We start from the raw sequence: 14,018 nt of genomic DNA on the forward strand, positions 1-14,018 counted from the left end.
GTTTAACAGCTAATGCATCCAATTTGCTGACCAGAATAATGTGTAAAAGAATGGGAAAGAAAACTGAGGATGTGTTAAATGACCATCAGTTTGGCTTTAGGAAAGGCAAAGTTACCAGAGAGGCAATTATCAGGTTTCCATTGATAAAGGAAGCGAGACTAAAGAAAAATCGATTCATATGATTTGACGAAAAAGAAAAACCGTTCGATAATGTAAAATAGTGCAAGATCTTAAAATTCTGCGAAAAATAGGGATAATCTATAGGGAGAGACGGGTGATATAAAATATGTACAAGAGCCAACAGGAAATAATAAGAGTGGACGCCAAAAACGAAGTGCTCGGATTAAAAAGTGTGTAAGATATTGATGTAGCCTTCGCCCTTACTGTTTAATCTGTACTTCGAAGAAGCAATGACGGAAATAAAAAGAACGATTCAGGAGTGGGATTAAAATTCAGGGTGAAAGGATTTCAATGATACAGTGTCCTGACGAAACTGCTATCCTGAGTGAAAGTGAAGGAGAATTACATGATCTGTTGAGTGGAATGCACAGTCTACGGAGTACAGCATTAAGGATTGAGAGTAAATCGAAGAAAGGCGAAAGTAATGAGAAGTAGCCGAAATGAGAGTAGTAAGAAACTTAACGGGGCTGATGGTGACGAAGTAGAAGAAATTAAGGATTTCTGCTACCTAGGCAGCAAAATAACCAATGAAGGACAGAGCAAGGAGGGCATAAAAAGCGGACTAGCACTGGCAAAAGGGGCATTCCTGCCTGAGAGAAGTCTACTAATATCAAACATAGACCTTCATTTGAGGAAGAAATTTCTGAGAATGTACGTTTGGAGCACAGCATTGTAGGGCAGTAAAACACGGACTGTGGAAAAACAGAAACAGAAGAGAATCGAAGCATTTGAGATGTGGTGCTACAGATGAATGTTGAAAATTAGATAGACTGCTAAGGTAAGGAATGAGAGGGTTCTGCGCAGTATCGGAGCGGAAAGGAATATGTGTAAAACACTGACCAGGAGAAGACATGGGACGATAGGACAACTGTTAACATATCAGGAAATGACATCGATGGTATTAGAGGGAGCTGTAGAGGGAAAAAACTGTGGAGGAAGAGCGAGACTGGAGTAAATCCAGCAAATAACTGAGGACGTAGGTTACAAATGCTACTCTAATATGAAGAAGTTAGCACGGAGAGGAATTCGTGTGGGACCACATCAATCCATCCAGAAGACTGGCGATTCAGGGTTCGAGTGAGGGGAGCGGCGCAGACTCCATGAAGTCACGGATAGAAAAAAATGGTTCAAATGGCTCTGAGTACTATGGGACTTAACTTCTGAGGTCATCAGTCCCCTAGAACTTAGAGCTACTTAAACCTAACTAACCTAAGGACATCACACACATCCATGCCCGAGGCAGGATTCGAACCTGCGACCGTAGCGGTCGCGTGGTTCCAGACTGTAGCGCCTAGAACCGCTCGGCCACTCTGGCCGGCTGTCAACAGGTGACCCTACAAGATGGTAATGGTTCCGTAATGGTGTGGGCTGTGTTAACATGGAACGGACTGGGTCTTATGGTCCAACTGAACCGATCATTGACTGGAGATGGTTTTGTTTGGCTACTTGGAGACCATTTGCAGCCATTCATGGGCTTCATGTTCGCAAACGACGATGAAATTTTTATGGGACACAATGTGCTGTGTCACCGGGCCACATAGTTCGCAATTGGTTTGAAGCACATCCTGGACAGTTAGAGCGAATGATCTGGCGCCTCAGATCGCCCGACATGAATCCCGTCGACGGTTTATAGGTGATAATCGACAGGTCAGCACTTGCGCAGTTACGGGCGACTATAGAGGCACTATGGCTCAATATTTCTGCAGGAGACTTCCAACAACTTGTTGAGTCCACGCCATGTTGAATTGTTGTACTATGCTGGTCAAAAGGAGCTCCGACAAGATATTAGGAAGTAGCCCATGACCCTTGTCCCCTCAGAGTAGTGCATTATTATAGCCCGGATTTATGCATTGTGAGGAGGCGAACAATGGATGGAAGCAAATTTTGGAGTAACTGTTGTTTAAATTTCTCAAACTGAGTTTCGTTTACTTCTCTTAAAGCAGTTACCTCGTTATCGTCATCAATCGGTTCTACTTCAGGAAGGCTCTCGTTGAGGGTGTAGTTTCTGGTTATATTGATATCCGAATGGAAGCATTCGCTGACCACTGCACTCCCGTCTGACGATCGTTTCTTCACCATGGAGACTATAGCGATGTTGATGTTGCTCCTGATCATGTAGTTGACTCCACAGCCCAGGAAGGTGATACACCACAGTACACTGGTGCATGACAGGCATCCTATAACAGAGCAATAGAAAAGTGTTTTTTCAATAGATCTGACAATGAATTTTGTTGTAATATCAGTACGTTCATCTCGAGATTGCTGGCATTAATATTAGTTTCTTTCGCTTTCTTCTTTCTCGTCAACTTACTTTTGATTTCAATTTAGCATAGATAACGTATGCCATTGTACAAGACAGTGTGGCATTCCAGGTAAGTAAATTAAACATATTTATGTGCGACTCTAGTGTGAAGAACATTGGATACATTTTTCAGTAAACATTATAATGCATACAGAGAGTTTCTGCAGTTTCACTACGCAAGATGAGGGCTTTTAATAAGAAACGAGTAAGTATCAGTCTGAAAATCAACTGTTTTTTTAATGCCTCATCTTTCATTTTGAAAATTCAATCAGGTTAAGAACAACTTTATTTTCTCCTTAATTAGAAAGCAAGGAATTACGATGCATTTTTCCCTTATTGTCTGTAATATAGCATTACTTGTCTACTGTCAATAAGCATTATTAAATTATTTCCAAGTTTGCGCCAAATGAAAATATATTAATCGGCTTGTAACTTTGCTTTCTTCCTCACGTCATCAATTGCTTATATGTGCTCATAACTGCATAGGCGTCCGCCCCCGGTAGGGGAGTGATCAGCGCGACAGAATGTCAATCCTAAGGGCCCAGGTTCGATTCCCGGCTAGGTCGGAGATTTTCTCCGCTCAGGGATTATATGTTGTGTTGTCCTAATCATCATCATTTCATCCCCACAGACGCGCAAGTCGCCGAAGTGGCGTCAAATCGAAAGACTTGCACCCGGCGAACAGTCTACCGGATTGGGGGCCCTAGTCACACGACATTCACATTCACTGCATAGGTCATTTCATGATGTAATTGTCCCGTATTACGACCACTTCGGTGATAGAGAATCTCCTCTGCAGAAACTGAAAGGAAAATTCCACGAAGGACGACACCTCTGTAATTTGGAGACGACTATTATTGGTAAATTTATTAAAATATTGTTTATTTCGAGACACTGCCACTTATGTTTCCAAGTTATCTGTTTCAACCTTCGAGATGAGATTCATTACAAGAATCCTACGGGAAAGTAATTAAACCTCTAAGGAGATATCTTGTAAACACCTTGTTCCTCATATTTAGAGTGATCGTCATCAGCGACGGTGAAGACAGATAAGGAAGAGCAGAGCGTTTCGTCACTAATGACATCGACTTCCATGGGATGTTAAGCCCTATGCTTCCTTTTTTTCTAAAATCTACCGCGAGAGTTAAAGAGGACAGACAACAAGGGACCAACAGAACCGGGTGTGGGCAAAACGGAAGGAACTGAAAATTCGCTTCGCCACCAGTGCGGCAGCTTGGTGGATTCCGGGCCTGAACTAGCGGCAACTTTCTATCAACAAGGAAGGAAGGAGAGGAAGATTAGGGCTTAACGTCCCACAGACATGGAGGGTGTTAGGGACGGAGCACAAGTTCGAAATGTTTCAAGAACAGGGGAGGGTATTGGTCATGCCCTTTGAAAGGAGCCATCCCAGCATTTGCCTGGAGTGATTTCGGGAAAACCTGAATCTGGATGTGCGGACGCGGATTTGAACCGTCGTCACCCTGCATACGAGTCCGATGTGCTAATACTGTCGAGCTCGCTTTGTATATCAACACGGAGACATCGGTACATGGTCTGAGTGGATGGATGCCACCTTCTATCCACAGAGGGATGTGCTGGCGATATACAAGAAGATACTATCAGTGGTGTATACTCTAGAAGGGTGTTCCACAAGAAAAGTATCATGCAGGTGGCGTTTGGTGAAAACAAAGGTTGTACAGTCGCCTCTATTCTTGCTGTGGTTCACCATTTAGCTGTGCTACCATCTGAAGGATTCAGTGTTTCCAGTTTACTACTGTACTAACTATAGGGCCGGTACAACACCTAATTGTATTTGCCAGAAATACGCTTCAGTAGTGGAAGATTCTGCATGAATTACATTCTAAGATCAAGAAATAAAAAAAGCGACGCACCACGAAGGAATTATCCGAAAGGGACGGAAACCGGGAGACGTGATGTGTATGACCAAACAAATAAATGATTATAATTTCAGAAAAGAGAAAGAGCTACACAAATTGAGCAAGTCAATAATGCGTTGGCCCAACTCTGGTGCTTATGCAAGCAGTTATTCAGTTTGGCATTCATCGACAGAGTTGTTGGATGTCCTCCTGAGTGATATCGTGCCAAATTCTGTCCAAGCTGGTGTGCCACATCGTCAAAATCCCGACCAGGTTGGAGGGCACTGCTAATAATGCTCCAAACGTTCTCAGTTACGGAGAGATCCACGACTTTGCTGCCAAAGCAGGGCTTGGCAAGCACAAAGACAAGCAGTAGAAACTCTCGCCGTGTGCGGACGGGCATTATTTTGCTGAAATGTAGGCCTCGGATGGTTTGCCACAAAGGGCAACAAAAAGGGTCGTAGAATAACGTCGATGTATCACTCTGATGTAAGGTTTCCGCGTATGACAACCAAATGGGTTCTGCTATGAAAAAAACGGCACTCAGACCATCATTACTGGCTGTCGAGACGTATTCGTTGGTATCCCACCGCTGTCCAGGTCGTCTCTAGACACTTCTTTGGCCTGAAATCTCACTGAATGGAGTAGAATTCTCTTCAGTGATGAATCTCGCTTGGAATTGAGCCCCCAAGTAGGATTTTGTTTCCAGAATGAGATTTTCACTCTGCATCGGAATGTGCGCTGATATGAAACTTCCTGGCAAGTGCTTGTCCGCGAAAGGCAAAGGTCCCGAGTTCGAGTATCGGTCCGGCACACAATTTAAATCTGCCAGGAAGTTTCAGGATTTTCTTTGTCTTAGATTGTGCATCTCTGGGGTGTACTCTTACATTACTTTTATCTTACGTTTAGCTGGTCAGCCTTTCTTATATGAAATCCATTGGCCTTGTGTTTTGAATATAGCGGTGCCATTGCCGTGGAGGAAATATTTTGGAGAACGCTACGGCATAGAAGAGTCCTACACTGGAACGCTTTGCTGACATGCCTGACGTGAAGTTCCTCTGCACTTTCGTTTTGAATGTAACTGACGATCACCCTACTGTCGTTGCTCATAGAGACTAGGCTAGTTCTGTTGGGTTGCCTGTCATCTCACATGGAAGGCACCTGTCCTCAACTGGTAATGAAGTGCACTAATATGCCCAAGTAGAAATTAATTTTGCTGTAGCTAAATTTATCCAACTGATAATCTTCCAGTATTTCACTAAACCAATGAGCGAACCGCAGATATTCCTAGTCTGAAATATTCTGAGTGTCTATGAAAAAGCCTTGAAGTTTGATTTTGCTAGAGTGTATCCAATATCGGAGCTAGAAGAATGCGGTTAACACATATTGGTTTCGCGTAACGGGGAGAAATGGAGGAAATGAAGCACTGTTGCTCACAAAATAAAACCAAAAACTGTTGAAACAGTATGTTTATTAGTCACTAAACAAACTAATGCTACTTACCTTATAACCAACTAGGTACTTAACCTAGAAACTATAGTTTGTATTTTATTTCTTCATTGTTTTGGTGTCAGATAGGTTTTTTTATTTAATCGTGTCCAAGCCATAGACAACCCACATATTACATATACACACAAATACAAATACAATACACATATGTATAAGTAAAACAAACCCAAAATGGGGAGTCACATTACAATATAAAGACAAACCTAGCATATATATCATATCACGTCGCGCCAAAATTCAGCGCATTTAACTGCCACTGCCGTAGCGTTTGCCAGATCTTCTTTCCTGCACACTTCCCCCGTGTTGCTGCATTCCAGGAGGTGGTCCATTGTTTGGGTCTTTCCGCCCTGGCACGTGTCCGTCCCGCCTCGGTATCCCCATTTACACATGTTTACGTTGCATCTGCCCACCCCAGTTCGTAGGCGGTTGAGGGTTCTCCATAATGGCCATTTTAGTTCATTTCCAGAGGCCAATTGTTCGTTGGGTGAGATTAGAGGTGCCTGGTCTCCCGTAGGCAGTGTTGCTTTCCATTTTGACAATCTGGCCTTTTGTTTTGAGGTTTCGATCGGTTGAACTGAGATGAGGAAACTTCGTCTTGATTTTAGACGTGTGTGTGGAGGGTTTTGTCCGAAGAGAGGATGGCGCTGGTCGCGCAGCTGCTTGAGGCGCTCTGCTTCGCTTGCTATAGCTCGTCTGATGTTGGGTGGAGCTGTGCCACTAAGCAAATAAAGTTGGCTAACCGGGGTGGGTCTTAGGCATCCCGTGATTACGCGACAGGCATCGTTCACCAGAGGATCCACTCGTTTCGCATGCGCTGATCTTTCCCAAACTGGGGCAGCGTATTCAGCAACCGAGTAGCAGAGTGCAAGTGCCGACGTACGTAAAGTATGTGGGTCGGCACCCCATTTTGTGGAGATGAGCTTACTCAGAAGGTTGTTTCTTGTTGATAGTTTGCCCCTGACCTTGTCTACATGATGTCTGTAAGTAAGTGTGCGATCAAGGGTGACGCCTAAATAACAAGGAGTGCTGCTGAACGCAATCCGTTGGTTGTTCCACGTGATGTTTAGGGTATGTTTGGCGTCTCGGTTTCGAAGATGGAATAGGCAGGATAATGTTTTTGCTGCGTTCGGGCGTAGGAAGTTGGCTTCGTAGTATGGCGTTAGACCGTTGAGGGCATTCGTCAGATAGGTGACGTCCAGGTACATGAAATAATTTTTACGTTGATATTTTAAGTAATTTTAGACGCTGAGATAACGCATCACAGTTTAATGGTACCTGGAACCGTCTGCCATTCTCAGTTGCAAAGATAATAGCGGTGAATGGCGACGTTTTGATATTTCGTCGACAAATTACTCTTGGTACATTTGGTACTAGACAATATCCATTTAATATCGTGGATTTCTTCAAATTGCTACTGAACTGATACGTCTGTCTGTGTGGTGGGCAGGAGGCGTACTGCTGCCTTTTCCTGCTCTTCGTTTCGTACGCCCTTCAGCCCTTGTGTCACAGGGTTTTGAATGTAAACGTTTCAAGAAGAGTCGTCGAACAGACGCAGGAAGCTATAGGCCTATTTCACTGACGTCAGTCTGATGCATAATTTTGTCACATGTTTAATGCCCCCGTATTGTGTCAATTCTGGATAACGGAACTCTGTTGGAATCAACACGGAATTCATAACACATGACAGTTTATTGCTGAAACGTGTCGTGCTAATTAAATATTAGTAAAAAGTGACAGTAGAATTAGAAATTACTTCATAAATTTACAAGACACTTGCAGTCTTCAAAAGATTCCATGTAATTCGGATAAATTTAAGATCAACATTGACTCCGACAGCAAAGATTGTTTGAAACTTAGCTAGCGCTGTTTGTTCATAAGAGTCAGAAAGCAGGGTACACAGGTTTCCAAGTTGGTGCGGTGAAGTTGCAGTTCCAGAATTCGTTCGATATAGTTTCTCACTAGCGCCTAATGAACAAAATACGAATGTACGAAATATCAGACCAGATGTGTGATTGGAATGGAGAGTTCCTAGCAAACAGAACACAGCACGTCATTTTCGACGAAGAGAACTTTTCTTCGGGCATTCCCCAGCGGAGTGCTACAGGATCTTTACTTTTCATATCCATACATGCCGTAAAAGTGTGTATATTTATGTATGTTCCACACCGCCTCCTAAACCATTGGAACAATTTCAACCAAACTTGGTACATATATCACTTATTCTCTGGTAAGAACGACTGTGGGGGTATGAACCGCCTACCTCTCAAAAAGGCGGAGGTGGGGATGAAAAAGAGGAATAACTCATGAAGCTCCAATAGCCCGACTACATTAATCCAGTATTTGAGAACGAGAGCACTTACTGACTGCAAACTAACTTTGCACATAATTTCAAACCTTAAAGAGAGTTTTTCTTGCTGACGTCTCTCACAAAGTAATGGAAGGAAAATAGATTATCACTTATGCATTTTCGTTGATCATGCAGTAAAATTGTCGCATCAGGCATGACCTAATTTATTGCTCGTTTACTATTAACTCTGTTTGTAACACATTTTGCACCCAGTATTTACATATAGCACAAGTGTACTTGTAAAAATTCGTCATTGTAAGATGCATAGTACAGGAGATATGACGTCATAACCAATGAGATGCGTGAAACACTGTCGCATCATGTACGCGTTTAAGTTTTTTACTCACTTACTACTCATTCTATTCGCAAACCACTACGCCGCCGGCAATAAAATATATCGCTGGCAATTCCTACATAATTATATCATGGTACGACACATAGTTCAGGAGGTATGACGTCATAAATATGGAACTGATGAAAACGAAACTGCAGAGCAAAATTCGCTAGAGATACAAGTGAATTATGTGTACAGATATGTGAGATATATGTAAAATGTATGCGAAATGTGTATAAACCTCGATTTGAAACAAAGTTTGTACACATACTATTTACTGTGCGGAAAGAAATGCTGTGGGGGTACAACCAGCAACCTCCTACTGGTGTGTGTGTGGGGGGGGGGGGGGGCGTGAAGAGGGGAAATAGAAGGATGTGATGGACAGACAGGGAAGCGTAGGAAGGAGATGGACGCAGATAAAGGGGAAGGAGGAGCTGGTCAGAGAGGGTGGAGGGGAAATTGGATAGAGAGGTTGGGAAGAGCAGATGGGCAGAGGTGGAAATGAGATGGACAGAGCGAGGAATGAGTAGGAGATGGATGGAGAGGGAGAAGAAGGAGATGCGCAAAGAGATGGGAAGGAGGAGGCAGACTTAAAGAGGAGGAGGAGAAAATAGAAGGAGAGGAGAGGTTGACACAGGGGGAAGGACATGAACCCAGAGGGGAGGAGCAGATGGACAGAGGGGGAAGGAAAAGCTGGAGAGAGGAGGGAAAAAGATATGGGCAGAGAAAGAGTGGAGGAGGAGATGGGCAGAGAGAGATGGAGGATGAAATGGGCAGAGAAAGGGAAGAGGAGGAGTTGGACAGAGGTAGGGGGAAAAGGAGATATACATCTACACACATAGTCCACAAGTCACCATTCGGTACATGGCAGAGGGTTCCCTGTACCACTACTACTCACTTTCTTTTCTGTTCCATTCGCAAATAGAAGGAAAAACGACTGTCCGTAATCCTCCGAACGAGCCCTAATTTCTTTCATCCTCGTAGTTCTTACGCGAAGTGTACATTGGCGAGAATAGAATCGATATGCAGTCGGCCTCAATAACAGTAGTTGTCGAAGTACCCTCCACCATACGTCACATGGTGACTTGGAGAGTTTAGATGTAAATTTAAGGAAGCTGTCGATCCTGATATAGAATTTATAAGATATGGAGACAGTGAAACCACGCTGATAGTTTTCGTGTTTAGTGAGGTCTATGACTGGTGTGCCATCTTGAGCTTTGTGTTCAAGAATGAATACAAAGTGAGAAAGAACAGGCAGGTTACTTATAACTTACAGAGACACGAAAAAAAACAATAGATGATTGTGAGACTTCATCGGATTGAATGGTTGTGTTACCTTGACTGTTTTATGGCTCAAGCGACGCAAGTGGTATCTTGGGGCGCCAGGTTGAGAGTGCAAACTTTGTACGCAGGGTGTGTCATAATTAGAAGCGAAAATAACACATTTCTGCGCTCATTAGGTTAAGGCTGATTTTGAAAGGTATCACTAAGAGCAAACGAACGGCAACCAATCCATAAGAAAGGGAGGCAAAGAGGGAAGGGCACCAAATGATGCGTCACTTGCGTGTAAAATTGCTCTGACACTGAGTGTTACAGCTAGAAAAGAAGCGACATACGTGAAATGGCAGTACGAAGTGCTCAGAGTACACGCAAAGGACAATGTAGTCTGAGCTCTTAGGTACAAAGGATATTGTGAGATTACTGTTGCTGTGTCTCGATCGATACTATAACACATATTCAACCTCTGTGAGGTGCGACAACGCGCGTTTAAACATTCTGGGCTCAAGAATGAGATTTACGAGTGCTTGCTTTTGAGTACACGCCAGCGTGACAGTCGTTACAATGGATTCTACAGTTGTGGTCGGTCGTAAACGCTCAATCAGAGGAAGTATACGAAAAAATACGAAGAGTGTACTGAATTTTACGGTCGCATATCGAAGAATTTTGACAGTACGGAAGTGTTCATTGACATGGAAGTTCGTGGTAAATTAAAATTGTGTACGTGACTGGGACTCGAATTCGGGGTCTTTCTCTCATGCGGCCAAATCCTCTACCAGTCGCCAGCACACTGTGACTAAGCAATGTCTCCGCAAGATTCGTTCTTCTAGGAATGCTAACCCTGCAACTTAGGCAGGAGAGGAGCTGTAAAGTTTGGAGGTAGGGGACGAAGAACTTGCGGAAGTAAAGGTCGGGACACACATGTCCGGACCGTGTCCGTGCCGAGACACGTCCGAGCATCGGCCGTCACCCGGACAACGAAATACGTCATTAAAACAAATGTGGCGGGCCCCACTTGACCGGGCCGTGCACGGGGAACGTCTACGGGCCGGGGCCGGGCCGGGCGGGATTCGCCGCGTTTTTCACGTGACGGACATGGCCTTATGGTAGAGTTGTCTTGTGAGCTGTGCAACTGCGCAAGACTGTTCCGTGTATAAAACATGGATGTGGAACGTCTAATAGAAGATGTTCGTAGGTTTCCTGTTCTTTACGATCAGGGAAGTGAAAACTACAGGAATATCGATTACAAAGACAAGAGTTTGGAAGACAATTGCAACAGATCTACAAGCCAAAGGTAAGATAAAAACTATACAAGTTTTAATATCCGAAAGATATTTATTTACTTTTTATTTTACAAACAAATGTTTGGTTTATGTCATCGTTATATCGCCAAGGCGACATGTTCTTGCCATTCCACAGTCCCTTGTGGAGAATTCAGGAATTTTTTGAGTTGTTCTCGTACAGCAAATGCAGCATCTGTTGATCTCCCACGAATTCGAGGTAGGTTTCAAAGATTTGATGGTCTTCCGGATCCCTCAGCAGTTTCCTTTTGATCCATCCTCTGTTCGGGCACCCTATAACCTTCCATTTTTCGAATAAAGTTGTACAGTACACACGCAGCCGTCACAATCATTGTAAGGTTATTAGGATCTCCCTGAAGGATTCTTCTAAATATTCGAAATTTCTGTTGCAATATACCGAATGCATTTTCGGATATTGTTCTTGCCCGACTCAAAGTAGGATTTTTTCAAGTGTACAGTACTTTGAACTCAAGCAACTCATGAATGACATATCAGTCCATCAATTCACTCCATCATCCTCCAATTCCTCAGCAAAATCTGCTTCAACACCATATCCTTCACCTGTGGAATACGAGTCAACAGAACCTACACAGGAGCTTTTGGATCTGCAAAGGGATTCCCACAGTTCGCATATAAATAACCAAAGCGATCATCCTCCAAGTTCCCCTGCATCCTCATCAGCTTCAGAAACTAATTCACATAATAGTCCTCATTTGTTTTTCTTAGGGTAGTAGAAATTTAACTGTATTATTTACTAACTTATGTATTTATCTTTCAATTGCTAAAGTAATAAAATAAAAATGCTGCCCTTAAAATTTCTTATTTATTTGTGTTCTGTGTACTTTTCTTTAACCTACCTTAAAAAAACAGCCAGTCGTTCTTTGGGTGAAACTGATACTCTCCAGAAAGTGTCGTTTTTTCTCAGTCTTGGTTCTAGTTTCTTTAAAAGTTCACAGAAGCTGTACTGCGTCATCCTAAAATATTCATAAAACTTAGTCTCATCATCTATGAGATGAGAAAATAATGTTCGAAACTCTCCTTGTACTGGTCTTGTTTTCCAGGCACTGTGGATCCACAATTTTCTTCTTCTTGTTTGCCTTCGTTCTTTTTCCTCTTCATCTAAAGCAAGTGCTATAAGTCCCAATTCACTGTTACGAAAATTAGTGAACACGTTTAACAGCTTTCACAAACAGAAGCACAGATCACCGCGTCCGAGTCATGTGTGGCCCCTGCAGGAACGGACGGGAGTACGGCCGTCACTCGTCCGACGCTCGGCCCTGACACGGCCCAGAAGTGCGTGTCCCGACCTTAAAGCTGTGAGGACGGGTCGTGAACTGCGCTCGGCTAGCTCATTTCAGTCCGTTCTCGGCCGCCGTGGTGTGCAGTCGTAGCAGAGTCTACCAAACGCCAGTGAACCACATCAGTGGTTTAAAGAACCGGATCGTTGCTGCCATTGCCACAGCTGACGCGGATAGGTTGCGCAGAGTGTGTGTAAAACTTCAATATAAACTGGATGTTGTGCGTACCAGCAAAGGCGCACATGTTGAAATTAATTAAACGGCATAAGAATTTTGTGACTGAGTGTGTCACATTAGCCAAATATGGCGCGAATATATTCATAGTTTGGATTCTATAACAGATTTAAGTTGTGCTGTATCTTTTGAGACACCATGGCTATTAAATTTTATTGATCAACAAACAAACTTCAACACTTCGGAAGACACGGGGAAACCAACAGATGCATCATTACCGATTTACAACTACGTGACGAATACATCAGCAGGCAGGCTGGATATAACGTTATGTACCAGGGCAGTTAAAAACAGATGTAGTAAATTGTGAAACAGCACCTTCCACCTTCCCTGACCATTACTGTGACGTGACATATATCAAGATGCAACCACAGCAAATGAAACGTGCAAGTGAATGTCGGCATCCTATTGGACGGAGGATTAGAACGCAAATTTCATGGCGTATGGCGGACCTGTACAAAGCAAGTGCAGAAATATCCTAATGCACTGAACTCGAGATAGGACGTTCATATCCATAGGACATGCAGAAACGATTAGCATTTCAGTCATCTCGGCTCAGCATCCGTTCTGTTGTCTAGTAGTCACAGGGCCCGTCATAGGCCCTGATAACTTGTTCCATTTGTGATGACATCGACGCATATAATGCGAGAACGGCGTCCTGCGGTAAGGTCATCCATGCTCCATTCACCTGGTTCAAAAGTTCACCCGTGGTGGATGGCATTGTCACAAGCTTCACCCGTCATTTCACCATATCCCACACATTTTCGATTGGCGACAAGTCTGGTGACTTGTCGGGCCAGGGCAAAAAGCTGACATCATTTGACATCAAGAAGGCATGTTTTCGTGCAGCAACATATGGTCATGCATTGTCTTGCTGGAAAATGGCGTCTGGGGTGTGGCGCACAATGGATATGGGTATGGGTCGCAAGATGTCATTCACATAGATCAGACTGATCACAGTGCCCTGAACACGTACCAACTGTGATTTGTGGTTGTACCCAGCAGCACCCCACACCATGAAGCCTTGAGTTGGCGCTGTATGCCTTGTACGAATGCAGTCACTGTTATGCTGCTCCCTCTGTCTGTGGCGAACCAAAATCTGCCCATCATTTTCAAACAAACACAACCTGGATTCGGCCGGAAACATATCTGAAACTATCTGATGCCATTCCTGTCCACAGTGACGCCGTTTCATACACCATTGCAGTCTAGCATGTTTCTGCACATTCGCCAAAGGTAGGCGGTGAAGTGGACAACATGCAATTAAACTATGCTGTAATTAACGGCGACGGACTGTCACCCCTGATAGTGTACGATGTATTACACCTTTCCGCAGTTGCTTCAGAGTCGAGGAGAAC

The 14,018-nt window shown here is 43.7% G+C and overlaps 1 protein-coding gene across 1 annotated transcript in view; it reads right to left on the reverse strand.

Moving 5' to 3' along the window:
• Positions 1-14,018, reverse strand: part of LOC126456575 (sialin-like) — a 155,295-nt gene that overhangs the window by 96,042 nt on the left and 45,235 nt on the right. Inside the window, exon 2 of the mRNA XM_050092322.1 lies at positions 2,128-2,357. Coding sequence (XP_049948279.1) covers positions 2,128-2,357 — 230 coding nt within the window. The remainder of the gene's footprint in view (positions 1-2,127; positions 2,358-14,018) is intronic.

This window comes from Schistocerca serialis, chromosome 2 (genome assembly GCF_023864345.2).
Source record: "Schistocerca serialis cubense isolate TAMUIC-IGC-003099 chromosome 2, iqSchSeri2.2, whole genome shotgun sequence".
Classification (NCBI taxonomy): domain Eukaryota; kingdom Metazoa; phylum Arthropoda; class Insecta; order Orthoptera; family Acrididae; genus Schistocerca; species Schistocerca serialis.